The sequence below is a fragment of the Aegilops tauschii genome, chromosome 1 (genome assembly GCF_002575655.3).
Source record: "Aegilops tauschii subsp. strangulata cultivar AL8/78 chromosome 1, Aet v6.0, whole genome shotgun sequence".
NCBI lineage: Eukaryota > Viridiplantae > Streptophyta > Magnoliopsida > Poales > Poaceae > Aegilops > Aegilops tauschii.
Window position 1 is genome coordinate 225,215,737 of NC_053035.3, and position 27,551 is coordinate 225,243,287.

The 27,551-nt window shown below is 42.5% G+C and overlaps 1 protein-coding gene and 1 long non-coding RNA gene across 2 annotated transcripts; one reads left to right on the forward strand and one right to left on the reverse strand.

Moving 5' to 3' along the window:
- Positions 1-8,180: 8,180 nt before the first annotated feature.
- Positions 8,181-9,152, reverse strand: LOC120967907 (uncharacterized). Its single transcript, XR_005761736.3, has 2 exons — positions 8,957-9,152; positions 8,181-8,826 (listed from the first exon to the last, which is right to left on the reverse strand). It is a non-coding gene; the product is annotated as an uncharacterized lncRNA (long non-coding RNA).
- A 16,376-nt stretch (positions 9,153-25,528) lies between these two features.
- LOC109749162 (protein FAR1-RELATED SEQUENCE 5-like) lies at positions 25,529-26,670 on the forward strand. Its single transcript, XM_020308143.1, has 3 exons — positions 25,529-25,912; positions 26,096-26,345; positions 26,486-26,670. Exons 1-3 carry the CDS (start codon positions 25,529-25,531, stop codon positions 26,668-26,670), a joined length of 819 nt encoding a protein of 272 aa, XP_020163732.1.
- The last annotated feature ends 881 nt before the right edge of the window (positions 26,671-27,551 follow it).

Consider the following 27,551-nt stretch of genomic DNA (forward strand, 5'->3'; position numbering starts at 1 on the left):
TTGGTGCCCTTGGAGGCGGCGACCGGACCTTTACAAACAAGGTTGGGGCAATCTCCACAACTTAATTGGAGGCTCCCAACGACACCACGAAGCTTCACCACAATGGACTATGGCTCCGCGGTGACCTCAACTGTCTAGGGTGCTCAAACACCCAAGAGTAACAAGATCCGCTAGGGATTAGTGGGGGGAATCAAATTTCTCTTGGTGGAAGTGTAGATCGGGGCCTTCTCAACCAATCCCGAGAAAATCAACAAGTTTGATTGGCTAGGGAGAGAGATCGAGCGAAAATGGAGCTTGGAGCAACAATGGAGCTTTTGGGGGAAGTGGTAAGTCAACTTTGGAGAAGAAGACCCCTTTTTATGGAGGGGGGAACAATCCAACCGTTACCCCCCTAAACAGCCCCGCAGAGGGCGGTACTACCGCAGGGGAGGGCGGTACTACCGTTGTGGCCAACGGTACTACCGTTCCACCTCGCGGTACTGCCGCGCAGTAGAAGGGAGAGAGGAGCACAGGGGGACCTGGACCAAGAGCGGTACTACTGCGGTGGTACGAATGGTACTACGACCTATGAGCGGTACTACCGCCCCTATTGCCGCAGCTAGTGCCGCAAAACCCGACACGAAACGAGAACCCTCGAATCGAGGCGATAGGAGCACGGGGCCGCAGCGGTACTATGGCTGAGAGCTCCCAGCGGTACTACCGCTGAGGAGCGGTACTGCCGCTTGTAGCTCTCAAGCGGTACTACCGCTGGGGTTCGCGGTACTACCGCTGGGACCAGACCTCAGGGAGAAGGCAGCAGGAGGCCTTCAACGAAACGAAAAAGCTCAGAGGGAACAGAAAGGGATGTGAACGTGTTGATTCCACCCTAGCCCAAACCAAAGCAGACCCCCTCTTAATAGTACGGCTTTCCTATGACTCAAATCCACCGAAAAGAAATGTAGACAAACGCCGTCTTCAATAGTCTTCGAGGGGCACAAAAACCGTCTTGTGCCTAGTGATGAAACGTCTGAAATACTCAAGGCACACGATTAGTCCGCAAAAAGCATTGTCATCAATCACCAAAACACCTAAGGGATAAATATGCCCTTACAAGAGAGTCCTCACATAGCTACCCATTTACATAACTACTAGCTTGATCTTCACTCATATCTTTTTTGAGTAGTTTGTCATTTGCTCTAGTGCTTCACTTATATCTTTTTGAGCATGGTGTACTTTAAATTTTTTGAATAAAAACTCTCATGCTTCACTTAGATTTATCTGAGAGTTAGTAAATTTTTGAAGAAATTCTCTCATGCTTCACTTATATTATTTTGAGAGGAAAAATTTATGCTCACGTTCTTCACTTAGATTTGTTTTAGCTTATTAAAAGCAACATATGAAATTAGTCCCGAAGTGATAGATATTCAAAAGGGATATAGTTAAAACTTTCATGAAGATCATTGGACAAAATATACTTGATTCTTTGTAATATTTTGAGATATGATGATAGTGATATGTGAGACATGTTGGTGAATAATTATGCTTTAGTAAGAACATTGGTGTTAAGGTTTGTGATTCCCATTGCAAGCACGAAAGTCAATAGTTATGCAATGAAATTACATCCTACTTATGGTGCATTATTCGGTGTTAGTTATGCTTAATGCTCGCTTATGTGATATTTCGTTTCTTGGTTGGTTGCTTCTCAATCTTTTTGCTAGCCTCCACTTGTACTAAGTAGAAATACTACTTGTGCATCCAAAACATTTAAAACCAGTTTTGCCATATGAGTCTACCATACCTACCTATATGCGGTATTTCCATGCCATTCTAGAAAAATTTGTATGTGCCATCTCTAATTTTCAAAATAAATTTCCTTTTTGTGTGCTCGTACTGCTCATGAAGCGGGAGGGAGTGGCCAATATTTTCCATGCTAGATGTGTTATTCTCAAGATGAGTGTTTATTCGCTTGTCATTGCACGAGAGTGTGGCAAAGGTAATAGGAATGCCCAGTCCCGAAATGAAAAAGAAATTTACTTTATGTTGTCAAATAATAAATTCCTTGGAAAGTGTTGGTATGGACGGTACCCGTGGATACGGCTAGCCGTGGAATGCGAAAGTATGGTGGAAAAGGGAATAAACTTTATTTTCTGATTGGGAACCGCCTATGATATATCTAGCATGGAAAGTGTTGGGAATTACTCGGTCATTTTCGTTGACGGGAAAAGTATGCTTTCTCAAAAAAATTTATCTCTCAATTTAAGCTTTGAGCTCTAGCACCTCTACAAATCCCTACTTCCCTCTACGAAGGGTCTATCTATTGACTTTATGCAATTTTTATTTTTATTTGATTCTCCATCTTCTCTTATAAAGCACCAACTAGGGAGCACTATGATCATACCTGTGCATTGGATGTAGCTAATATTCGAGTATGTTTCATGAATGGATCAATGATTGCGAATGATGGGCTAATGATAACTCTCTTTAGTGTTGATATTTTGAAATACATGGTTGCTTGTTGATATGCTTGAGTATTGATGTCCTCATGTCAAATTATAGACTATTGCGTTGAATCATTCAAGTCAAAATGTCCATGCTACAAAAGAAAGAGTATATGATGAATATGATAGGTAGCATTCCACAACAAAAATTCTGCTTTCAATTGCTACTTTATCATGATGATTTTTATGAAAAAGAGTTGCTGTTATGATGCTAGGAAAAGTGCCTGAAATTATCAACCTTATGCACTTTGCTAGCATTCACACTTCATAAATTATTTCTTTTATCATTTACCTACTCGAGGACGGGTAGGAATTAAGCTTGGGGATGCTGATACATCTCCAATGCACCTATAATTTATGAGGTATTCATGCCATGTTTACAACAATTTTATATGGTTTTGGTATGATTTGTATGGAACTAACCCGGACTGACGTTGTTTTCAGCAGAACTACCGTGGTGTTGTTTTTTGTGCAGAAATGAAAGTTCTCCAAATGGGCTAAAACTTTTTGACGATTTTTTTTGGAACAAAAGAAACCCTCGAAGCTTCGCGAGAGGGCCAGAAGAGCCACGAGGAGGGCACAACCCACCAGGGCGCACCTGAGGGGCCCGGCTTGCCCCTGTGGGTTGTGCTCACCTCGAGGCTCATCTTTGCGTGAAACCAACACCAAACAATCCTATAAATAGAGAAACGATCGAAAATAACCCTATATCTGAAGTTCTGCCGCCTCAAGACTCTGTAGCCACGAAAAACCAATCGGGAGACCGTTCCGGCACCCTGCCGGAGGGGGAAATCATCACGGTGGCCATCTTCATCATCCCAGCAGCCACCATGATGAGGAGGGAGTAGTCCACCCTCGGGGTTGAGGGTTTGTACCAGTAGCTATGTGTTTAATCTCTCTCTCTCTCTCTCTCTCTCTCTCGTGTTCTTCAGATGTCACAATCTTGTTGTATCATGGGCTTTGTTAATATAGTTGGATCATATGGTGTTTTCCCCTCTCTATCTTATTGTGAATTGAGTTTTCCCTTTGAGATTTCGTTTTATAGGATTGAATACTTTTATAGATTTGAGAACACCTGATGTATGTCTTGCATATGAATACCCATGGTGACAGTGGGGTATTATATTAATTCACTTGATATGTGTTTTGGCACTCAACTCACAGATTCCCGAGGTGACATTGGGGTAATCTATGCATAGGGGTTGATGCACGTTCTCGTCTTTGTTTCTCCGGTAGAAATCTTGGGGCACTCTTTGAAGTTCTTTGTGTTGGATTGAGTATTATGAATCTGAATTTGCTTCGGTGTTATTTTAGTACAAACTTTTGATAGATCGATCGAAAAGAATAACTTGGTGTTATTTTAGTAGGAACTCTTGATAGATCAATTGGAAAGAATAACTTGGTGTTATATTAGTACAAACTCTTGGATAGATCAATCGGAAAGAATAGCTACAAACAATTTCTTCTTATGTTCTCCGCTAGATAAGAACTTCGGAGTTATTCTTCATCGCACTTCGAGGGATGGTTATATGATCCGATTAGGTTAGCATTGTCGAGAGATTGCACTAGCAAAAGTACGGACCCTAGGCCTCATTTTCAAGCATTGCAATATCAGTTGTGCTCCATTTTATCAATTTCTACCTTGCTGTTTTTATTGTTCCTATTAGAAAAATTAATATCTACTATCATTACTACACTTTTATTACCATCTTTGCCGAACTAGTGCACCTATACAATTTACCATTTTATGTGGTGTGTTGGGGACACAAGAGACTTTTTATTATTTGGTTGCAGGGTTGTTCAAGAGAGACCATCTTCATCCTAAACCTCCCACGGATAGATAAACCTTAGGGCATCCACTTGAGGGAAAATTGCTACTGTCCTACAAAACTCTGCGCTTGGAGGCCCAACACAAGTCTACAAGAATAAAGTTTCCTAGTAGACATCACACACTACCATCGGCGGTTAATATTCACCCGCCACTGGCAGGTAAATGTACTCGTGGTGGTCTTTATTTCCCGCCTGCCACTGTTAAATGTACTTATGGCAGGTAAATATGCACCTCCTGGCGGTGCAACAATGACACTCCATGGTGTGGGCCTGCCCAGCTCGAGAAGCTGGCACACAAGTGCACACACAACATCTATGGTGGCAACATAGCTGCGCTTTGGATCCACTATCCCGTGTCACCTCCGTGTGCCCTTACTCACTCCATCCATCGCACATCGCTGCACCTCCACGAGTCGATGCTCCTGTGTTCGAGTAGGTTACACATGACCTCGACACTGCCATTAGAGCATCATCTCCCGCACGGACCGACGCCCACCATTGAGCTCGCATACATGGACATGAGCACCATCACATCTGCATAGAGAAATGCAGAGACAATCCATGATTCATCTGGTGGGGAAGAGAGAGGAGAGTGAGGAGGCGCTGGAGCGTTCTTGGAGCCAAGGGAGTTGGCCAGAGCCGACCGAAATCAACCAGTGAAGATGGAGGCAGAAAGGGGATCAGAGCTGAGAGAGAGAGAGAGAGAGAGAGAGAGAGAGAGAGAGAAGTGGATAGGGCCGGTGACCTGCGTGGCTCGTCTCCTCTCCATCATTCAGAAGAAGGATATATGGGTGTGGGCGCGGGAATGCGAGCCACGTCATCAATCCGAGGGAGGGTCGTTTCGACCGATCAGAAGGAAGCATTTTATGCACGCCGAATCGCGGAAGTACCTATGCTATGTGGCAAAAGTGATAAAGTCAGATAGTAATTAAGTAATTTCTTGTGTTATGTGCTAAGTGGCGATAGTCCTAAAGTCACTGAATAAGTAATTTATTTTGTTATGTACTACGTGGTAAGAGTGTTTAAGCCTCACATAATGAAACAATAGAAGTCCTGGACAACAGGTGTGTAAGCCTCGGGCACCAACTCGAAAATTACGACTCTTGGCATGGTGTGATGATATCACCCATAGAGGTTGTCATAAAAAAGTTGAGAATGTTTCACCAAATTTGTCATGTAGACTGCTTACAAATCGGACTATCTGTGAGGAAGAAACTAGGTTTCCAGAGGGAACGTGTCAAGTTTGCATGTGAATCTAGTGCTACTTTGTTGGTTGACCTTGAATTGTTAACATACTCAATACACACCATTACATGTATCATATCAAAAAGTTGCATTTTTCAGGATCCGTTTTCTATATTTAAGAAATTAAATGCATTTCTAGACATTTGTAACATACCATTTTGCACGCGAAGCGACTGCTCCTTCCTCAGTTAGTCTTAAAACTTTTTCCACACTCAACATACACCATTTCATGTGACATGCCAAAATTTGGCATTGTTTCGGATGTGTCTGTCATATTTAAGTCTTTAAGTGGACTGACCTCCATTAAATGCCTAGAATCTATTTAATGTCCTAAAAATAGCTAATTAACATTAAAAAGGGCCAAACTCATACATTGAACTTTAAATAATGTAACTTTAATGTAGAAAAAATAGGCTCGTAAGACTAAACCTAAAACACTAAAAGCCTTGCATTAGAAAAAAATGACAGAAAAAATACGACTGGCAGGCACAAAATATGCGCCCGCCACTGGTAGAAAAAAGTTAGAAGTGGCAGGTAGAAAAAGATACTAGTGGCGGGCGCAACTGCCCGCCATTGGTATTATTGGACAGATTTAGCATGGGACCAAAATAATCAGTGGCGGGCACATATTGCTACCCGCCACAGGTAACTCAAGTAGCAGTGGAGAGCACGGTTTTGTGTTCGACACATGTAACATTTGTGCCACGACAAATCTGGACAGTTGTTACTAGTGGAAGACACAAGCTGGTGACCGCCACTGGTGATTTTTCAGATTACCAGTGGCAGGCGCTAGAATGCGCCCACCACTAATGTAAGTTCACCTATAAGCCTTTTTCGGTAGTGTCTATAGAAGCATTGAGACAACTCTCCTTCTTATTCATCCTTGCGATCTTCGGATGCCTCTAGGAAGGTCCCTCCTTCCAGGTCATCGTCAAAACGTTTGTCGCTTCCTCATCCACCGCCCCTTGTTGTTGTTGGTCCTGATGATCTTCTTCATGTTCAGCAGCTGCGTGTTGGCCGTTCTTCCCTCCTTCCAGCTATTCATCGAAAGGGTGTCGCTTCCTCATATTCCGCCCCTTCTTGTCTGTCCTAATTATCTTCTTCATCTTCGGCTGCCTCTTGATCGTTCCTCCCTCCTTCCATATCTTCATCGAAAGGGTATCCCTTGGCATCCTCCTCATCATCCCCGTGCCTTGTCCACCGTGTATAACCAGACATGAAATCATGTCTTAGCCAATGCATCTTCACACGACCAGTAAAAGGGTCGAGCAAAACTTTGTTCTTGCACTTTTTACACGGACATAATATCTATGTTTTACCCTTTCGATTCATATCTTCCAATGCCACCTTGAATAACCCATTTATAGTTCAATGCATATGCATGAATCATTCGAGCATCTAGTTGCCTACAAGAATATATATATAGGGAAAAATTAAATATAAGTATATAGCTAACAAGGTCACAAAACATTTCAGCATTACCTTTGCTAATAAAATGACATATATTGAGTGTCAAAAATTTGACGAAAACGAAATTTGGGCATGACCTAGGTCATAGACAAAGATGACTGAGCTGGTCATCGATAGATTGATCGAGACAATAGAGGTCGGTCCTACGTATATGTAGGGATTTGTGGAGCAAAAAGTATCATTCCACCAGTAGTCATAATAGTGGTAACATCTGGTGACCTAATGGGTCCCACATAATCGTGATGTGCTAGTTTTTAGTCATGCCATCAGTAATGGCATAGTGACGACGTGCAAAATATGCCCACGCCGCCAGTATTTGTGAATTTTAGTAGTGGCGTGGATTAAACCGACGCGCCACGAATTTAGATTATGGGTAACCATTTCTCCACTAGTGGGCGCCTCTTTCTCGTGGCTTGGATGCCACCGAGTTGAGGTTGAGCTTCGCCTTGCGATAGTTGCAGTTGTTGTGAGGAGGTTGATTGTGCCATTATTTTATTGAAGTTGCAGCAAGCGTGTGGTCTGGTTGGATGGTTTGTTTTTGGACTAAGGATCATCAAAGTGATCGATGTCGGGGGAAGCTCCATCTTTGACCTTGGCTAGAGCCAGTGATGGTAACGCCTATGGATGTTGTGGCCTTCTTGAAGGCGTCTATGGGCTGCTATCTCTCTGCTAGAGAGAACTTTGGGGAAAACCCCAGACCCGATGGGGTCGGATGATGACGGTGTTTCGATGTTGTTCCCCTTTCGTTGGCATCATTTTTGGAGGGGATAATCGATTTTATGCCCCTAGTTGTGTCCCACTCGACAGTTTTGCCCTTAGTTTTCGAAAATCCTTGGTTTTGCCCAAGGCGGCTTGCTCCTCTTGTGGTTTTGCCCTTCCGTCACGTTTCTGTCCAGTTAGTGCCGTTTGACCGTGTATTGACCATTTATGGATTTCTCGCTCGACCATTTGCCCCTGCTTCGTCACTCTTTGAATAGACACTTCCAAGTGGGACCCATCACTGAGAAAACCATCTGTCACTCTTCTCACTATCATGTGGGACCCACAACGGATCAAATATCTCTAATGGACACTGCCATGTTGTAAACATAACATCAATTTTGCAATCCTTTTTTATGCAATAATTAACACAGCATAAACTAATCAAAACACCAGTAATTAACACAAATCAGTACTTAAGGTTGGTCTCATCTCGAATATAATTAATCATTAGTCTATAGTTGCTAGCTATACTAGCTAATTACATTGCGTCAAGTGTTAAAAAAATTTCGGGCCAACGATTTAAAAAAACCCCTCTGTAGGAGGGGGATGAGCTCGCCAGAGCCAAATGAATCGGCGCCGGAGCTCGCCGGAGCCAACAGAATCGGCGCCGGAGCTCGCCAAATCCTCCTCGCCAGTGCGTCCTCATGATGAGCGCTTGGACTCCGCCGCTGCGGCATGGAAGGAGGCCTAGGCAAGGCGCGTGCCACCCTCCTCCACCATCTATCCCCACCATGCGTCCCCAGTCGCCGCGCGCCACCCTCCAAACCATCTCTCCCCATCGTGCGTCCCCGGCCGCCGCATACATTGGCCACCGACGAGATCTGTGCCTCCCTCGGGGCGCTGTGGATCTGGGCCAGAGGGAGGCGTCGGTGGAGGCTGGCCCGCGTTGGCGTGGACGAGTGTCAACGGGGACACTGGCGCTGCAGTTCATGCCTCACACATTCCAGCGCCAGATCGAACAGGGCTCGCGGCGGCGGTGAATGGATCGAGAGATGGACCTCCATGGGCAGTGACATGGTGGCTTTGGGGTTGATCCCTGCTCCTATCGAGAAAGAGAAAAGAGGAGGGTGAGAGAGACAGAGAGAACCGATAGAGAAAGGGAGAAGGAAGTAGCACGGGCAGGGCGGCGCTCGCGCCCAACCCCGACGAACGGCTGCGGAGATGAGGCGTACCTCAGGCGCGGAAACGAGGCGGGTCGGGGCGGTTTTCCTCCTGCAGGCGGTCGAGCCCAACCCCGATGGGATCCGTGGCTCCACCACCGATGGGACCTCTGCTAGCCTTCCTTCGTTGGCCATGGACGGGATGTGTCGCTCCAGCGCCGACGGGGTCTGAGAGAGGGGGGAAGGGCATCCGGGACTAGGGTTTGACAAGCGGGAGAGAAATAAAAGGGAACATGGGATGGTGATGGGTCCCACTTGGCAGTGTCTCGCCATAGAGTGAAGAAGCAGGGGCAAAATGGTCCAACAAAAAGTCCACAAATGGTCAACACACGGTCAAACGGTGCTGACTGGACGGAACCGTGACGGAAGGGCAAAAACACAAAGCAAGCTAACCGAGTTGGGCAAGACCGCGTGTTTTACAAAACTAGGGGTATTCCTGTCAAGGGTGACACAACTAAGGGCTGAAATACAATTATCCCTTTTTGGAGCTTCACTCAACCAGTGAGAGTGAGGAGGGCGGTGGAGAGTGGTGTGCTTGGTGTTGAGGATGGTGGTGGTTGTCAAAGTGGTGGCCAGTGGAAGTCAATGGTGATGGCGTCGGGGTTTCTATTGCAACAACAATGGGGTGACCGGTGTCGGGGTCATGGCATGGTTGCGATAGTCCGCTCTTCTTCGGTGTTTCCATGAGTTAGACTCGGGTTGGTTGCGAATTGGTGTTGCGGTGAAGGGGTCTGAGTGGATGAAGCGGTAGGTGGACTGTTCATTGATCTTCCACGGCGCCTGCTTTGCATATCTCTCCTTCATATCTCTCAACCAGAATCAGAGTTGCATTGACCTTATTGTGCGTGGCTCGGTGGTTAGCATGGATTTTCATGTGGCTTCACAAGGTCTCTATGGAGTGTGCTGGGTCAAAGTCCCTTTTTTGTGAGTGAAAGTCCCTTTGCTCAGAGAGAAGGGATGGCGATGACGTTGGTTGGAGAGAAGTGATGACGATGACATCAATGTGCTACATCGACAGGGATTTCTTCATAGTGCTGTGTGTGGGGTTTCTTGCTTGTGCCTGATACGTCTGTTTTGCATCATGTTTTCCTACTATTATTTATTGTATTTTGGACTGTTATTTCACTTTATGATACTATTCTTGTGCATTTTCTCTCTTATTTTGCAAGTTTCACATGAAGAGGGAGATTGCTAGCAGCTGGAATTCTCAACCAGAAAGGGGTGCAACAGAGATAGCTATTCCGCAAAACTCAAAATGACCTAAAAATTTGCGGAGAATTATTTTGGAATGTATAAAAATATTGACCAAAGTATTACTAAAAGGGGCCCACTAGGTAGCCACAAGCCAGGGAGGCGCACCCTACCCCATTGGGCGTGCCCCCCGAGCTTTTGGCGCCCTTGTCAGGCCTCCAAGGCCCATCTTCTCCTATATTATGCCATTTGCCCTAGAAAAAAATCAGAAGAAAACTCTCGGGACGAAGTGCCGCCGTCTTGAGGCAGAACTTGGGCAGGAGCACCTTTTCTCTCCGGCGGAGCGATTCCGCCGGGGACACTTCCCTCCCGGAGGGGGAAATCGAAGCCATCGACATCACCGGCAACCCTCTCATCGTGGGAGGACCAATCTTCATGAACATCTTCACCAGCACTATCTCATCTCAAACCCTAGTCCATCTCTGTCTCAAAAACTCATATTCGTACATGTGGTTGCTAGTAGTGTTGATTACATATTGTAGTTGATGCTAGTTGGTTTATTTGGTGGAAGATTATATGTTCAGATCCTTGATGATATTCAAAACCCCTCTGATCTTGAACATAAATATGATTTGTGAGTAGTTACTTTTGTTCTTGAGGAAATGGGAGAAGTCTGGTTATAATTAATTGATCGTCTCCGTCGTATCTACTTCTCCAAACACTTTTGCTCTTGTTTTGGACTCTAATTTGCATGATTTGAATGAAACTAACCCGGACTGATGCTGTTTTCAGCAGAACTACCATGGCGTTGTTTTTTGTGCAAAAAGAAAAGTTCTCGGAATTGGAAGAAACTTTTTGGAGACTTTTTATAGAATATATAAGAAATACTGGAGCAAGATCCATAGGAGGGGACCCACCAGTGGACAACGAGCCACCAGGGTGTGGCCACCCCCTGGGCACGCCCTGGTGCCTCATGGGGACCACATGGATCCGTTGACCCTAATCTCAAGCCTATAAATTCCTATTTTCGAAGAAAAAAATAAAAGAAGAAGTTTCATTGTGTCTTACGAAACGGAGCCACCGCCACCTCCTATTCTTCATCGGGAGGCCAGATCTAGAGTTCGTTCGTGGCTCCTGAGAGGGGGATTCGTCGCCATCATCATCACCAACCCTTCTTCCTCACCAATTTCAGGGTGCTCACCGCCAGGTGTGAGTACTTCCTTCATAGACTTGCTGGACGGTGATGGGCTTGGATGAGATTTATCATGTAATCGAGTCAATTTGTTAGGGCTTGATCCCTAGTATCCACTATGTTCTGAGATTGATGTTGCTATGCCTTTGCTATGCTTAATGCTTGTCACTAGGGCCCGAGTGCCATGATTAAAAGGAGGCCTTAATATCTCTTAGTTTCCTTATGGACCCCGCTGCCACGGGAGGGTAAGACAAAATATGTCATGCAACTTCTTATTATAAGCACGTATGACTATATATAGAATATATGCCTACATTACATTGATGAATTGGAGCTAGTTCTGTGTCGCTATAGGTTGTGACTATTATATGATGAATGTCATCCAACAGAATTATCCATCACTGATCCAAGGCCTACGACATTCGCATATTGATCTTTGCTAAATTGCTTCAAAACTACTACTACTACTATTACCGATACTGTTGCTGTCATTACCACTGCTATCAAACTATCATAATATTGTGCTACTTACCACTCTGCTACAGAGTATTTAGTTCTCCAGGTGTGGTTGAATTGACAACTCAACTGCTAATAATTGCAAATATTCTCTGGCCCCCCTTCTGTCGAATCAATAAATTTGGATTGAGTACTCTACCCTCGGAAAATGTTGCGATCCCCTATACTTGTGGGTTATCAAGACCTTTCTCTGGCGCTGTTGCGGGGAGCATAGCTCTATTTTCTTAGTCACTTTGGATTTACATCTGTTCATTACCATGAAGAATCTAAAGGATGATAGAACCAAGATCGTTCCCTCTAAGATGAGGGGAGGTCAGGAACTGCCATCACACTCTGCACTTGATTCACCTTCTGTTTTAAGTAAGCTTGTGACACCTACACCTGCTATTAAGTCTGCTATGTCGCAAGTAATTGATGATGCTACTTCTATCATGAATGATGCTATTGATGATGCTAGTACTCTGCTTGATGAAACTACGCCACCAGGTGAATTTCTTGATGAACAACTTGCTAAAGCTAAAGAATTTGAAAATGCCGAAACTCATGAAATTTATGTTCACTTATTAGACCTAGCTCTCCAAGAATTAAAATCCATGTGATACCCAAGGGTTATATGTGGGTGAGGAGATAACTTCTTGCTTGTACTGATATGGAAGATGATAAGAAACTACTATGTAAGCTGAAAGAAAAATCTCTGCAAGAATCAAATATGATCCTAAGTTTGCTACTTCATCTATATTTGATACTAACAAGGATTATGAATTTTCTGTCGATCCTGAGTTAATTACTTTGGTTGAATCTAATCCTTTCCATGGTTATGAATTAAAACTGCTGTCGCACATCTTACTAAATTGAATGATATAGCCACCCTATTTGCTCATGAGGAAAAAATTCGCTACTACTATATCCTTAAGTTGTTTCCTTTCTCACTAAAGGGTGATGCTAAGATATGGTTTAATACTCTTGCTCCTGGTTGTGTGTGTAGTCCCCAGGATATGATATATTACTTCTCTAAAAAATATTTTCCTGCTCATAAGAAACAAGCTGCCTTACATGACATATTTAACTTTGTGCAAATTAAAGAAGAGAGTCTCCCTCAAGCTTGGCGGAGGCTTCTCCAATTACTCAATGCTTTGCCTGATCATCTTCTCAAGAAAAATGAAATACTTTATATATTTTATAATGGACTAACCGATGCTTCTAGGGACAACCTAGATAGTTGTGTTGGTTGTGTTTTCAGGGAACGAACTGTTGAAAAAGCTGAAGAACTATTGAATAATATGTTGAGGAATGATAATGATTGGATACTTCCTAAACCGCCACCCAGACCAACTCCGAAGAAGAGGGATATCCTATTTCTCAGTCCTGAAGATATGCAAGAGGCAAAGAAATCTATGAAAGAAAAGGGTATTAAAGGTGAAGATGTTAATAATTTACCACCTATTGAAGAAATACATGGTCTTGACACCCCGACACAGGTAGTAAAGGTAAATTATCTTATAAGATTTGATTAAGGTGATATTCCTTACAATAAATCTGCTAGTCATTGCTTGTATGAATTTAATAACTACATTTTTAAGCAAGAACATTTCAATGTGTATGTTACAAAGCAATTGAAATGTAATGCCTTCATGATTGATCGTTTGAGTGACTTGATGTTTAGAATTGCTATTGGTGTTAAAGGTCTATGTAAACATGCATCCATGGTCCAAACTCAGTTAGAACAAGTTGTTGAGTCTCCAAATGATTTGCTCAATGAGATGAATAATAATATGAATGATCATGTTGTTATAGTAATGACTAGAGGTGGTAGAATGACTCAGGATCCACTTTATCTTGAAGGTCACCCTAAAAGAATTGAAAAATATTCTTAGAGAACTAATATAGATGCACCTAGTCCATCCAAGAAGAAAAAGAAAAAGAAAAATGATAGGACTTTGCATGCTTCTAGTGAACCTGAAGTAGAAAACCTTCTAAGAATAGTAATGATGTTTCTATTCTGATGCCGAGACACAATCTGGTAATGAACATTCACCTAGTGATAATGATAATGATGATGTTCATGTAGATTCTCAACCGGACAATGATAAAGAACCTGATAATGATGTTGAAATAGAACTTGATGTTGATCTTGATAACCCACCTCCTACAAATAAAGGGAAAACTTTGTTTTTGCCACTCTAGCTTTTGCCCACTTTGCTTGTGCCACTCTAGAATTTGACATTTCACTTTTGCCACTCTTAGCTTTTGACAATATATCATTTTTGCCATTCTGTGGCAAAAGCAAAATTTCCAGTGTGGCAATTGTGATACATGTTAAAAGCTAAGAGTGGCAAAAGTGAAATGAAAAATTATCGTTTTTGCCACGAAATGGCATTTGTGATGTATTGTCAAAAGCAAAGAGTGGCAAAAGTGAGATGTCAAATTCTAGAGTGGCATAAGCAAAGTGGGAAAAAACTAGAGTGGCAAAAACAAAGTTTTCCCACAAATAAACGTTATGATAAAAGAGATTTTATTGCTAGAAAACATGGTAAAGAAAGGGAACCATGTGTTCAGGAACCCATGCCCTTTCCTCCTAAGCCACCTAATAATAAGGATGAAGAAGAATTTGAATGCTTTGCTGAAATGCTTAGGCTAGTCTTTTTGCGTATTCATTTGACTGATATTTTGAAGATGGCCACATATGCTAAATGTATGAAAGATATTGTCACTAATAAAAGGAAGATACCTGAAGCTGAAATCTCTACCAATCTTGCAAATTATTCTTTTAAGGATGGAGTACCTAAGAAACTAGGAGATACATGAATACCTACAATACCATGCTCCATTAAAAGAAATTATGTCAAAACTGCTTTGTGTGATTTGGGAGCCAGTGTTAGTGTTATGCCTTTCTCCTTATATAGAAGACTTGATTTGAATAAACTCACACCTACTGAAATATCATTGCAAATGGTTGACAAATCAACTGTCATACCTATCGGTATTTATGAGGATGTGCCTGTTGTTGTTGCAAATGTTACTATCTTAACAACCTTTGTTATACTTGATATGCCCGAGGACGACAACATGCCGATTATACTTGGTAGACCCTTTTTGAATACTGCATGGGCTGTTATTGATTGCAACAAAAGCAAGGTCACTTTTCATATCAATGGTAATGAGCATACGGTGCACTTTTCGAAGAAACAATTTCAAGTGAATGGTATCAATGTTATTGAAAGAGCTTCGACAATTACTCTTGGAGGTTCGCAATTCCCTATTCCTACTGTGAAAAAGAAATATGAAACTCTTATTATAGGGTAGATGCATATCCCCGTTGAGGTAACTTAGTGTTATACGAAGATTCTTTGGTTTCGTGTTACTCAGAAATAGTTTGTTAATAAGACTTAATCAACCTTATTAATAGATTCTTTTTAGGGGCATCTGGTCAATGAATTTAGTAAGTACAACTTTCTGTACCTACTATTTGTTCTATGTTATTCTTTGTTAAATACAATAAAATGCCATGATTATCCTGTTTTCTTAATTATCCGTGCAATAAAAAATAGCCTAAAAATAAAAGTTCTCAAAATGATGTGAAATTTCAACATGAATGTTTTTGGAATATTTAAGAATTTTTGGCACTGCACACACCACCAGGGTGATCCTGGTGCCCACGAGGCACCAGGGCACGCCTGAGTGGCTTGTGGGCCCCATAGGGACCCCCGCACTTATCCCTTTAGCTCACTTCGTCTCTTACCTCTAGAAAAAAATTCCTGGTAGCTATCTCCCTCGTATTCTTGCTCCCAAACCTGAGATTTTCGATCTCTTTGCTCGGAGCTCCGTTTTCGACACGGTTTTGGGGGATTGCTCCTTGGTATGTGACTCCTCCATTTCTCCAATTAGTTTTTGCTTTAGTGGATTATATTTTGCATATTTAGCAGCTCTTGTGCTACTGAAAATGAGCTTGCATGTTGAATTCTTTGAGTTCCAAATACTTTGAATGCTTGATATAGCCTCTAGACATTCATATGAGTAGTTGCTATCAATCTTGTGAAGTTTTGTTGACATCATTTTGTGGCCCGAAAATTTCAGAAATTTATTCATAGGAAAAATGAATTTCTTTCGGAGAAGCTCCTCGAAATGAAATGCCAAGGGAGTCATTGGGTACTCCTCGGACAGTGACCTCAACATTCCGCGTAGGACGGAGGTCCAGCCATGTGAATGGGTGCACAATGCCTTCATGAACGAAGCCAGATTCTACCAACAGTTCGCACAATTTGTTGCAAATGCTGGATTGACCTACTTCCTCGCAAATGAGTGTGACCAGCACCACATCCTTACATACTCCTTTGTGCAAAAAATTTATTTCTTGAATAGGCTCGAACCCCCCATGGTGAGTTTTAATTTATATGCTGAAAATCATGAGATACCACTTGCTGAATGTTGTGAGATATGTTTGATTCCCTCTGATGGGGGAATAAGAGAGCCTAGATTGGATGGTTTCATGGCTTCCTCTTCACTTTAACTGTGGGAGAGGAAAGGGGCGTGTCAAAAGCCCGAGCTACTAGTTTGCAATTCCTTGTTGTGCATTACTTTGCTTTATTCATAGGGAAATGTTTGACTGTTAGGGAGCAAGGTAGTGTGCTATGCGCTCCCGACCTCGCCATTTTATGCCGAGCACTTTTCAGTGACAACACTTATAGCCTTGGAGCTATCATTGCATGCGACCTTCACACTTATAGGACCAGGGTAAAATCTATGGTGGTATTTATGCTACTCGCTTATCGAGACATTTCCATGTTAATATACGCCCTCATGATTATTATTTGTCTAGAGTTTACCTAGATTACCAATCTATGCAGGATCACCATTGCATTGATGCCCCTGAGCCTCCTTCCCATATTTGTTATAACTTGGTTTTTTAGTGAGGATACTCACCATATTATTTTGTTGTCTACACCTGCTTTTTTGACTTTCATGTCAAGAAAGGATACGGTTATGCCACCGGACATCGTTGCGTACTGATACACTTTGGCAGCGGCAGAGGACGAGGCCTAGATTGGGATGCTCAAGTGCCACCGCCTCAGCACTTCCATGTTGGACCAGCTGGCTACTACGGATGGTGATTGCCAAGCTAGGGAAAAGCCTAAGCTTAGGGGAGTACATATTTCTCACCGACATTACATTCATGTTCACACATTTTATTCCAGTTGTCGGTGTTCATCCTCTTTCATTGTATAATCCATGTTAGTTTTAATATCTCTCTTTCATCTTGTGTGTTCGAAAAACTTTGAGAAAATCCAAAAATATTTCTCGCTTCTTTTCGGTTTTTCTTCCTAGTTTAATTTGTTGTAGTTTTAAAAGAAAACCCAAAAGATTTCTCATTTCTTCTTTTGCTTGTTGGGAGCTTTCCCATGTAAATAGTTTTATTCGTTTTTGTTTTTCCTTTTTTAATTTGCTTTCTTTAAGAAAAACTAAAAACTCCAAAAATATTTCAGTGTATTTCTCTGAAATTCTTTTCTTTTGTTGAGTCATCATAAGGAGAAGACCACGATGAAAATGTTGAGTGGCTCTCATATGCATTATTGTTGATTTAACAAGGAGCTCATATTAGTTTATCTTCTCCTTTGAGTAAAATGTTTGCAGATTCCAGCTTAGTCCATGGCACTCTTGCACTACTATTATTTTCATATGATTCGGCCGTGCAAGTGAAAGGCAATAATGGCGATAATTTGATGAAGTGACCGTGGCAAGGAAAAGCGGGTATGAACTCAACTTGTTTTTGCTTTTGTAAATATGTTTTACTTAGTATGGATGATTCAGCATATTATGATTGAACATGTTTATGATGACAATTAGAGATTATAGTTGTTCATGTCAGGCTTAAGTAGCTAGGAGTGGATAGTGATTTATCTTGGGTGTCAACATGCATTAAAATGGTTATGATGTAGTATGATAGTATGGTATTCTCCTCTGATGGTTTCAAGTGGCTTGACTTGGCATGTGTTCATGCATGTAGTTGATTCAAAACCACTCATGCTACTATTCAATGTTAATTATTCACAATGCATGACTATGACCATTGTCGCTCTCTAGTTAGTCACTTCTAAATCTATTTGCTAGACATCGCATGTACTAAGCGGGAATACTGCTTGTGCATCCAAATCCCTATCGTCCACTATATCTACCTATATGTGGTATTACTCTGTTGTTCCAAGTAAACTTGCAGGTACCACCTCTAAACATTCAAATAAGCATCTGTTTTGTGTGCCCGTACCGCTCATGGAGCGACAAGGGGCGGTCAGTATCTTCCATGCTAAGCGGATTATTCTCATGATAAGTGTTTATTCACTTGTCCTTATCTAAGAGGGGCTGGTATTTAGGATGCCCAGTCGCATGATCAAATCGCAAAATAATGAAACAAACTCCCCCAGAAAGTTGTTGGTATGGAGGGCACCCGAGGATTCGGCTAGCCATGGCTTGTGTTTGTCGGCTAAGGGGGATTAAACTTTACCTTTCCACTTGGGAACGGCCTCTAATGTGTTTAGCATGGAAGATATTGAAAACTCTCGGTCATGACGTCGAAAGAAAGGCATGTCTGTCAAAATTAATTTATCTCCAATTTAAGCTTTGAGCTCTGGCACCTCTGCAAATCCCTCCTTCCCTCTGTGAAGGGCATGTCCATTTACTTTTATGTTATTTTACTTTTATTGCTGAGTCATCACCTTCTCAATCAAGCACTAGTCCTGATAGCACTATTGTCATTCTTATGCATTGTGTACAGTTAATATTGTGTGCATCATGAATGGGTCTCTTCTACCATGAATTACAATGTTTAGTCGCAGCTTGAACTTTGGAGGTGCTCTGCATTTATGTTTTGTGATCTCAGAAGGGGCTAGCGAGATACCATGTTCTCATATTATATCATGATTGCTTTGACAAAGTGTTGGCATTTGAGATATGTTATTGTTGCTCGCTAGTTGATTATGCCATTGGTATGAGTGAATATAACTTCTAAGAGTTGTCATTTGCATGGTTAGTTATGATCTTTGCTGAAAACTTGGGTACTATTAAGCTTATATATGGATACAAGAACAAAAGAGTTCGTAAAAGTTTTTCTTTATCACTTTCAGTTTGTCAACTGAATTGCTTGAGGACAAGCAATGAGTTAAGCTTGGGGAGTTGATATGTCTCCATCGTATCTACTTTTCCAAACACTTTTGCTCTTCTTTTAGATTCTAATTTGCATGATTTGAATGAAACTAACCCAGACTGGCGTTGTTTTCAGTAGAACTACCATGGTGTTGTTTTTTGTGTAGAAATGAAAGTTCTCGGAATTGGACGAAACTTTTTGGAGACTTTTTATGGAATATATAAGAAATACTCGAGCCAAGATCCACATGAAGGGACTCACGAGTGGCCCACGATCCACCAGGGTGCGGCCACCCCCTGGGCGCGCCCTGGTGCCTCATAGGGCCCACGTGGCTCTGCTGACCCTAATCTCAAGCCTATAAATTCCTATTTTCAGAGAAAAAATAAGAGAAGAAGTTTCATCATGTTTTACGATATAGAGCAACCGCCACCTCCTGTTCTTCATCGGGAGGCCAGATCTAGAGTCCGTTCGGGGCTCCAAAGAGGGGGATTTGTCACCATCATCATCACCAACCCTTCTTCATCACCAATTTCCTAATGCTTACCACCGGGACTGAGTAATTCCTTCGTAGGCTTGCTGGGCGGTGATGGGTTTGGATGAGATTTATCATGTCATCGAGTCAATTTGTTAGGGCTTGATCCCTAGTATCCACTATGTTCTGAGATTGATGTTGCTATGACTTTGCTATGCTTAATGCTTGTCACTAGGGCCCGAGTGTCATTATTTCAGATTTGAACCCTTTATGTTTTCACGAATATATTTGTGTTCTTGATCCTATCTTGCAAGTTATACACACCTATTACGTGTTATGATCTGCATACCCCAAGGAGGCAATAATTGGGATTCTTTCCGGTGATTACCGTAGTTTGAGGAGTTCATGTACTCACTATGTGTTAATGCTTTGTTCCGGTTCTCTATTAAAAGGAGGCCTCAATATCTATTAGTTTCCTTATGGACCCCGCTGCCATGGGAGGGTAGGACAAAATATGTCATGCAAGTTCTTGTTATAAGCACGTATGACTATATATGTAATACATGCCTACATTACATTGATGAATTGGAGCTAGTTCTTAGTCGCTCTAAGTTGTGACTGTTATATGATGAATGTCGTCCAACACAATTATACATCATTGATCCAATGCCTACGACTTTCACATATTGAACTCTGCTAAATTGCTACAAAACTGCTACTGTTACCGTTATTGTTGTTGTCGTTACCAATGCTACCGAACTATCATATTATTGTGCTACTGATCACTCTGCTACAGATATTTAGTTCTTCAGATGTGGTTAAATTGACAACTCAACTGCTAATACTTGCAAATATTCTTTGTCTCCCATTGTGTCAAATCAATAAATTTGGGTTGAATACTCTACCCTCGAAACTGTTGCGGTCCCCTATACTTGTGGGTTATCAGTAATCATGTGAATTTGGTATTCGTTTGATATTTTGAAGATATGTATGTTGTTGCTTCCTTTACTGGTGTCATGTGAACGTCGACTACATGACACTTCACCATACTTGGGCCTAAGGGAAGGCATTGTGGAGTAATAAGTAAACGATGGGTTGCTAGAGTGATAGAAGCTTAAACCCTAGTTTATGCGTTATTCCGTAAGGGGCTGATTTGGATCCATATGTTTCATGATATGGTTAGATTTATCTTAATTCTTCTTTCCTAGTTGCAGATGCTTGCGAGAGGGAGTAATCATAAGTGGGAGGCTTGTTCAAGTAAGAACAGCACGCAAGCACGGGTCCACCCACATATCAAATTATCAATGTAGCAAACGTGAATCAAATAAACATGATGAAAGGGACTAGATGATAATTCCCATGTGTCTTTGACAACACCTTGCTTACTATAACAGACCATTCCGACTTGTCCTTTGCTATAAAATGGATTGGGACACCTTGTTTCCCCTTTTTACAATTGCTACTTGTTGCTCGTTACGGATTACCTTGCTATCAAACTACCTGTTACCGATAATTTCAGTGCTTACAGAGAATACCTTGCTGAAAGCCACTTGTCATTTCCTTCTGCTCCTCATTGGGTTTGACACACTCTTACTTATAGAAAGGACTATGATTGATCCCCTAACTTGTGGGTCATCAAGACTCTTTTCTGGTGTCGTTGCCGGGGAGTGAAGTGCCTTTGGTAAGTGGAATTTGATAACGAAACATTTATATTACGTGCTGAAATTTATTGTCACTTATTACTATGGAAATTAATCCTTTGAGGGGTTTGTTCGGGGTATCTTCACCTTGACCGGAAGCAATATGAGTTGCCCCTCAACCTACTAAACCTACTAAAAATATTTATTATGAAATTCCTTCGGGTATCTTAGAGAATCTGCTAGCTAATCATTATGCAGGAGATAGAACAGTACATCCTGATATGTACTTAATCTATGTGGATGAAATTTGTGGATTGTTTAAGCTTGCAAGTTTATTCGAGGATGAAGTTAAGAAGAAGGTATTCACTTTATCTTTGGAGGGAAATGCATTGACATGGTATAGGCTATGTGATGATATTGTAACGTGGGATTAGAACCGATTGAAATTGAAATTTCATCAGAAGTTTTATCCTATGCATCTGGTTCATCATGATAAGAGTTATATATATATATATAATTTTTGGCCTTGTGAAGGAGCAAGTATCGCTCAAGCTTAGGGAGGCTAAAGTTCATCATGATAAGAGTTATATATATATATATATATATATATATATATATATATATATATATATGACAACACTATTCTAATCCCAGGATTAGAATAGTTATTTGGATCATAGCAGCCCTATATAGGGCCCGAAGAAAGGTTCCCGAACTTCCCTGAACTGCCGGCCCGGCCCGACAGAATCCCACCTGGACCCCGATCCCGATCGAGCCGCCCCTCCCCAACCCCCCCTCCTCGCCGCTCCTCCCCTCGATCCCCGGCCTCCGCCATGATTCGCCCGCCGAAAATCCGCCGGATCCAGCGCCTCCCCTCCTTCTCCAGATCCTGGCCGACCAGATCGAGCTCCGCCCCCTCCGACTCCACCTCCTGCCCGACCGCCGGCGCGGGCGAGCGAGCGACGTCGGACGCAGGCGCGAGGGAGCCTGCGTCGCCTAGAGGCGGTGAAGCCGCCGGACTTTCTGCCACTAATAGCCATGGACTTCCGAAAGCCTCCTCCTCGGTCCATCGTCATGGCCCGACGGCTTAGCAGTGCTCATGACGGCCAAGGCGCAACCTACGGCGAACAGCGCGCCCAAGGAAGCATCTCGGCGGCGGAGGCCGCATCAGTGGCGCCTTCAAATCTAAGAATGGTATATGAATTTCCTCCCTAATCTTGCGGACTCCTTCAATCTTCCCTTACCTGACCTTCTTGCTTCATGCAGGTGAACTTCGCGCCCTATGAAAGACATGGATTTCCATGCGGTTCCTCTCCTAGCTCTCTGACAAATTGCTCTCAAGGTGGCCTATCAGCTGCTGGAAAAAGGTTGGCCGAACTTCTAGCCAGGGTATGGTTGAACTTCTTCCTTCTGTTTGTTATTTTCTTACAGCCATGTGAAGTTCAGGTGGTGTGTGAGCATCAGTCCAGGCTACAAAAAGCTTGTTTTAAATCTGCCTGCTTACAGCCATCTGAAGTCCAGGTGGTGTGTGACCATTAGTCCAGGCTACAAACACTAGAAAATCTGCCTGCATTCACATGTGAAAAGCCATGTGAAGTTCAACTAGTAAGTGTGCTAGAGTTCAGGTTGGTATGTATCTGATTCTGTGCAAAAAAAGGAAAATAGAACATGCATGTGATCTCACATGAAGGTCAGGTTGGTATGCACTAGTGGTTCAACCATTCAAACTCATGAAGGTTCAGGTTTTTTAACTGTAGACAGTATTTCCCCTTTGCAAAACAAGAAGTTCATGTTGTGGAGAGTGCTTAGTTCAGGTACATATAAGTAATCAAATAGTGTAGAATTAACAGGATTAGAGGTTCATTCTGTGAAGGGTGCTTAGTTCAGGTACAAAAGTACTGGCAGATGCTCAGCTCAGTTAAGAGTGTGATGCCTGTCCAAGGGAAAAAATATGTACATGAACACCACTTTTATAATAGAAGTTCAGGTTGTGAATAATGCTCAGTTCAGTTGCAAAGGTATAGTCAGATGTAACTTGTGTGCTAATAGGCATTTTTTTCATTTATGTCAGCAAGAGGAGAGATGCATGAAGAAGCTTAGAAGTTCCCAACAGCAAGCACACAATCCTAAGCCTGTACGCATTGCACCACCCCCTCAATGGGTCACACCTCAAACGCACCAACAACATTACCAACCTGCTCCAGACCAAAAATGGATGACACCCGAAACACATGGAGACTTCCAAGTTCTGGGTCACAGCCCTATCCGTACAACCTTGCGCCTCCACCTAATAGGGTGACGCCGGAAATCCCCCACGGATTCTTTGTATCCACCAGCAGACTCCCAAGCACGCCGATTGAGGAGGGGGTTAGCTCAAGTCCTACGTGTAACTCTGGAGGTTATCTTGGTGTGCCTCATCAATGCCAAAGCGAAGCAACTAAACCGGATCCCAGGACAAATCCAACAGGAACAAACACACGGAGGAGAGTGCTCTGCACACTACCACTGTTGGATCCTGCTGCTGCTGCTACAAGTCAGAATTGTACGGGACATAAGGTAGATGGATTGCTTCACAAAACAAAGGAGCAAACCCAGACCAAGATCGCAATACCTCCACAACCACCTCAAGCAAAAAGGACGCAAACAAGAGAGAGGCCATCTTCAGCCCTCCTTCCTCCTCGTGATCCACTACTGCATCCTGCTATGACTACTCCGCCGTGCCCCATCCCAGAGGGACAGCAGCAGACTCCGGTGGAGTTGCGATCATACACACACGTAAGTGAAACAAAAAATATTTATATACGCATCTTGTATTATCTGCAAATTTTCTGCTCCCTCCAGGATAACAAGTTCATAAACTGCATTTTAACGTGCCGTTTGGATTATTTTTTCTTTTTCTGCAGATGCCGGATCTACCGGATTATCTAATACCAAGACTAAAGATGCGATTCCAATATGTAGAGAAAGCAAGGGAATTTTATAACAGATACGCCAGACACGCTGGTTTTGGAATCAGGAAGACGGGGGGAAATGACAATCACAAGTATTTTGTTTGCGCCTTCCAAGGGATACACACATCTTCTGTTTCAGAGGCTAACAGGAAGTGAAACAAAACATCGCAGAGGACAGGCTGCAATGCAAGAATGAGGGTGAAGGTGCAGGAGGATAACACATGCGTGGCAGTGGACATTGAGTACAATCATAATCGCAAACTCATGCAAACTAATGACATGCTGGTATTTTTGCACTCACACAAGAATTATGACCCCACTATTTTGGAGTACGTAAAGCTCCTGCAGTACCATGATGTCAAGCACACAACAATCATGTCCATGCTATCTGAAAATGAAGATGGAAGCTACTTCCTAAGCATGACCGGACGAGACCTACTAAACCAGTAAGTATTCAAACATCCACATACTGAAATGTAAAATAGCATCCTAGGTCACAACCCTTTGCTAGCAAAAATAACAAATGCATGTTTGCATGTAATTTGCAGGAAAGCCATGAATGCAAGGAAAGATGATTTGGATGATGTCTTGAAACTTGTTTCATTCTTCAAAGACATGAAGGCAATCAATGATGAGTTTTTCTATGACATCCAAGTGGATAAGGACAAGTCAATTAAAAACATTTTCTAGTCCAATGCAAGCTGCCGAGGAGCCTATCAAGACTTTGGCGATTGCGTAACATTCGACACAACTTACAAGACCAACAGATGTCGTATGCCTCTGGGAGTGTTTGTTGGAACAAACCATCACTTGCAGTCAACGATATTTGCTGTTGCCCTGATAAGAGACGAAGATGCAAAGTCATTCAAGTGGCTATTCGATACATTTGTATGGTGCATGAACAACAAGCACCCTACTTGCATTCTAATAGGTGAGTTCAAAAAAAACTCTACAAGTTTCATCATCTTTTCAGTCTATGGGTCTGTATTGGGTACATTGGTTTTATCTAAAAATAATGTAAAGCAAGTAGTTCAACCACTGCTAGTACAGAAGTCCAACCAAAACAGTACAAGAAGCAAAATTATATGTCACATGTTTAGAAAAAATATAGTTCTGGATGTGAAGTTCAAATAGAGGAACCATAGAAGTTCAAGGACACTGCTGTAGAAAAAACATATGAAACATGTTCAGGAAAATATAGTTATTTATGTGAAGTTCAAGCATTGGTACCACAGAAGTTCAACAACACTGCTTTAAGAAAAAATTTGAGTGTGACACTACTAGTTAGTCCTACTGCTACCTGTGAAGTTCAAGCACTGGTAGCACAGAAGTTCAGCAACACTTCTGTAAGAAAAAATACATGTGACATTCTTAGATAGCCATGCTGCTAGATGTGAAGTTCAAGTACTTGTACAACATAAGTTCACCATCAGTGCAAAAAAGAAGCAAGTTTCATTTTTTTAATTCATGCAGACCAGTGCCCATCGATGGCGAAAGCTATACCACAATCATTTCCAAACACCGTCCACAAGCTATGCCGTTGGCACATCATGAAGAAGTACAGGGAATACCTCGCGTTGCTGTACAAAAAGTATAAAACATTCAAAGAGGAGTTCACAGCTATATTAAACTGGCCGCTGATGCCAATGGAGTTTGAAGATGCCCGGGCTGAACTCGTGCACAAGTACAACCTGGAGAATGACCAGATGATGATGCAGCTGTGGAGTGATAGGAAGATGTGGATTTCAGCATATTACAAGAACAGTTTCTGTGCTAGAATGACTTCCACACAACGAAGCGAGAGCATGAACCACGTGCTCAAGAAAGGGTTTGTCAAGGGGACCCAGAACCTACACAAGTTTGCCATGCGGGTCAATGCTTGCATACAAACTCGGATGCAGAAGGAGAACGAGCAAACAATGACCAGCATGATACGATGACAAAAAAAACACCCCCATCATGTTCTGTTTTCCTTCAATATGTGCACTTTGAATTTAAAAAAATGAAACCCATGACTCTGCTTCGACTAATATCTTACTTTTTGACATGTGCAGACCAATCCTGTGACAAAAACAACTTACGGCTACGAGGAAGACATGTCTATCAAGTACACGAGAGCCGTGTACACCGGGATGAGGACTAGGATGAGAAAAGCCATGCTATTTCGCGCAAAGCGTACAACAGAGCCCACTAAGTACCTTGTGTACTACCACAACAAGCCTGGCCATGATGATGAAGAAAGATTTTCCTGGTCAAAGCATGAATTCCAGGTTGTAGCTGACCCAGAGAATGAAATATACGAGTGTGAATGCAAACTCTAGACACACACAGGTGAGCGGAAAAACAAACTCATTAAATAGCTAAACTAGTAGTATCATATCAAAATATATGAAACTCATTGCTGGCTCACAAACTATGTATTCTGCATTCATCACAAAATGCAGGCCTGTTCTGCCTTCACATCATGAACATACTGGACTACCTGAAGCCTGAAAAATTTCCAAACAAGTATATCCTCAAACGGTACACAAAGACTGCAAAATCACAACCAACCTTTGATACAAGGGACTACAACACAACTGCATCGGATGGCAGGTCAAGGCTATCGAAGCAAGACATCTTGTTGTAGCTAAATTTGATGGTTAACAAGAAAGCGATGAGATGTGACCAGCAATATGACAGAGCCTACTATGTTCTCAAGAGGCTCGTGGGGGAGCTTCATGCAATGCATTCAGCAAATCAAGCGGATGCTAATGAAAGGATGGTTGAAGAGAACGCTGAAATTGAAGATGACCTTCATTATTATGCAGCTGAAATGCTCAACGCCACTGCTGAAGCCAACCAATGCAAGCAGGGTGTTGGCCAATCAATGGAGCAGCGACAGCAAGAGACGATGAAACTACCGTTGTATTCCGAAACAAAGGGTAGGGAGAAATTTTTTGCAGCAAAGAAAAGTGACAAGAGAGCTCAAATAAAGGCACCACACGCAGGAAGAGTCGTCGTGCTCGATGAGAACGGAGTGCCACTTGGACACAGGAAATGTAGTGTGTGCAACCAGGTTGCGGGACACAACAAGCTGACCTGTCCAACACTCTTGGAAAGAAACAATGCCGAGGAGGTCAAGCAACCCAAAGTTCAAAAACAGCAGCCCTAAGTTATAGAACAAAAGAAGGGACCACACCCACAGAAAGTAAGCACCAGACTTTGTAGCATATGCAAGGAGTATGAACCACATAATGCAAGAACATGCCCGAAGCGCGGAGATGCTGAAAAGACAAGCAAAAAGCCAGAGAAGAAACAGAAAGCAAAACCTAGAGCCAGCAACAAGATAGTGGTGGAAGATGAAGAGGAAGACGAAGATGAAGACACCATCGAAGAAGAGGAAGAGGAAGATGACGATGAAGAGGAAGAGGACGATGAAGAGGAAGAGGTACATGTCAAGCAAAAACCACTACCACCAAAGCCTAGGAGGAGCGCAAGGCTCATGAACAGTTAGACTAGGTCAATTAA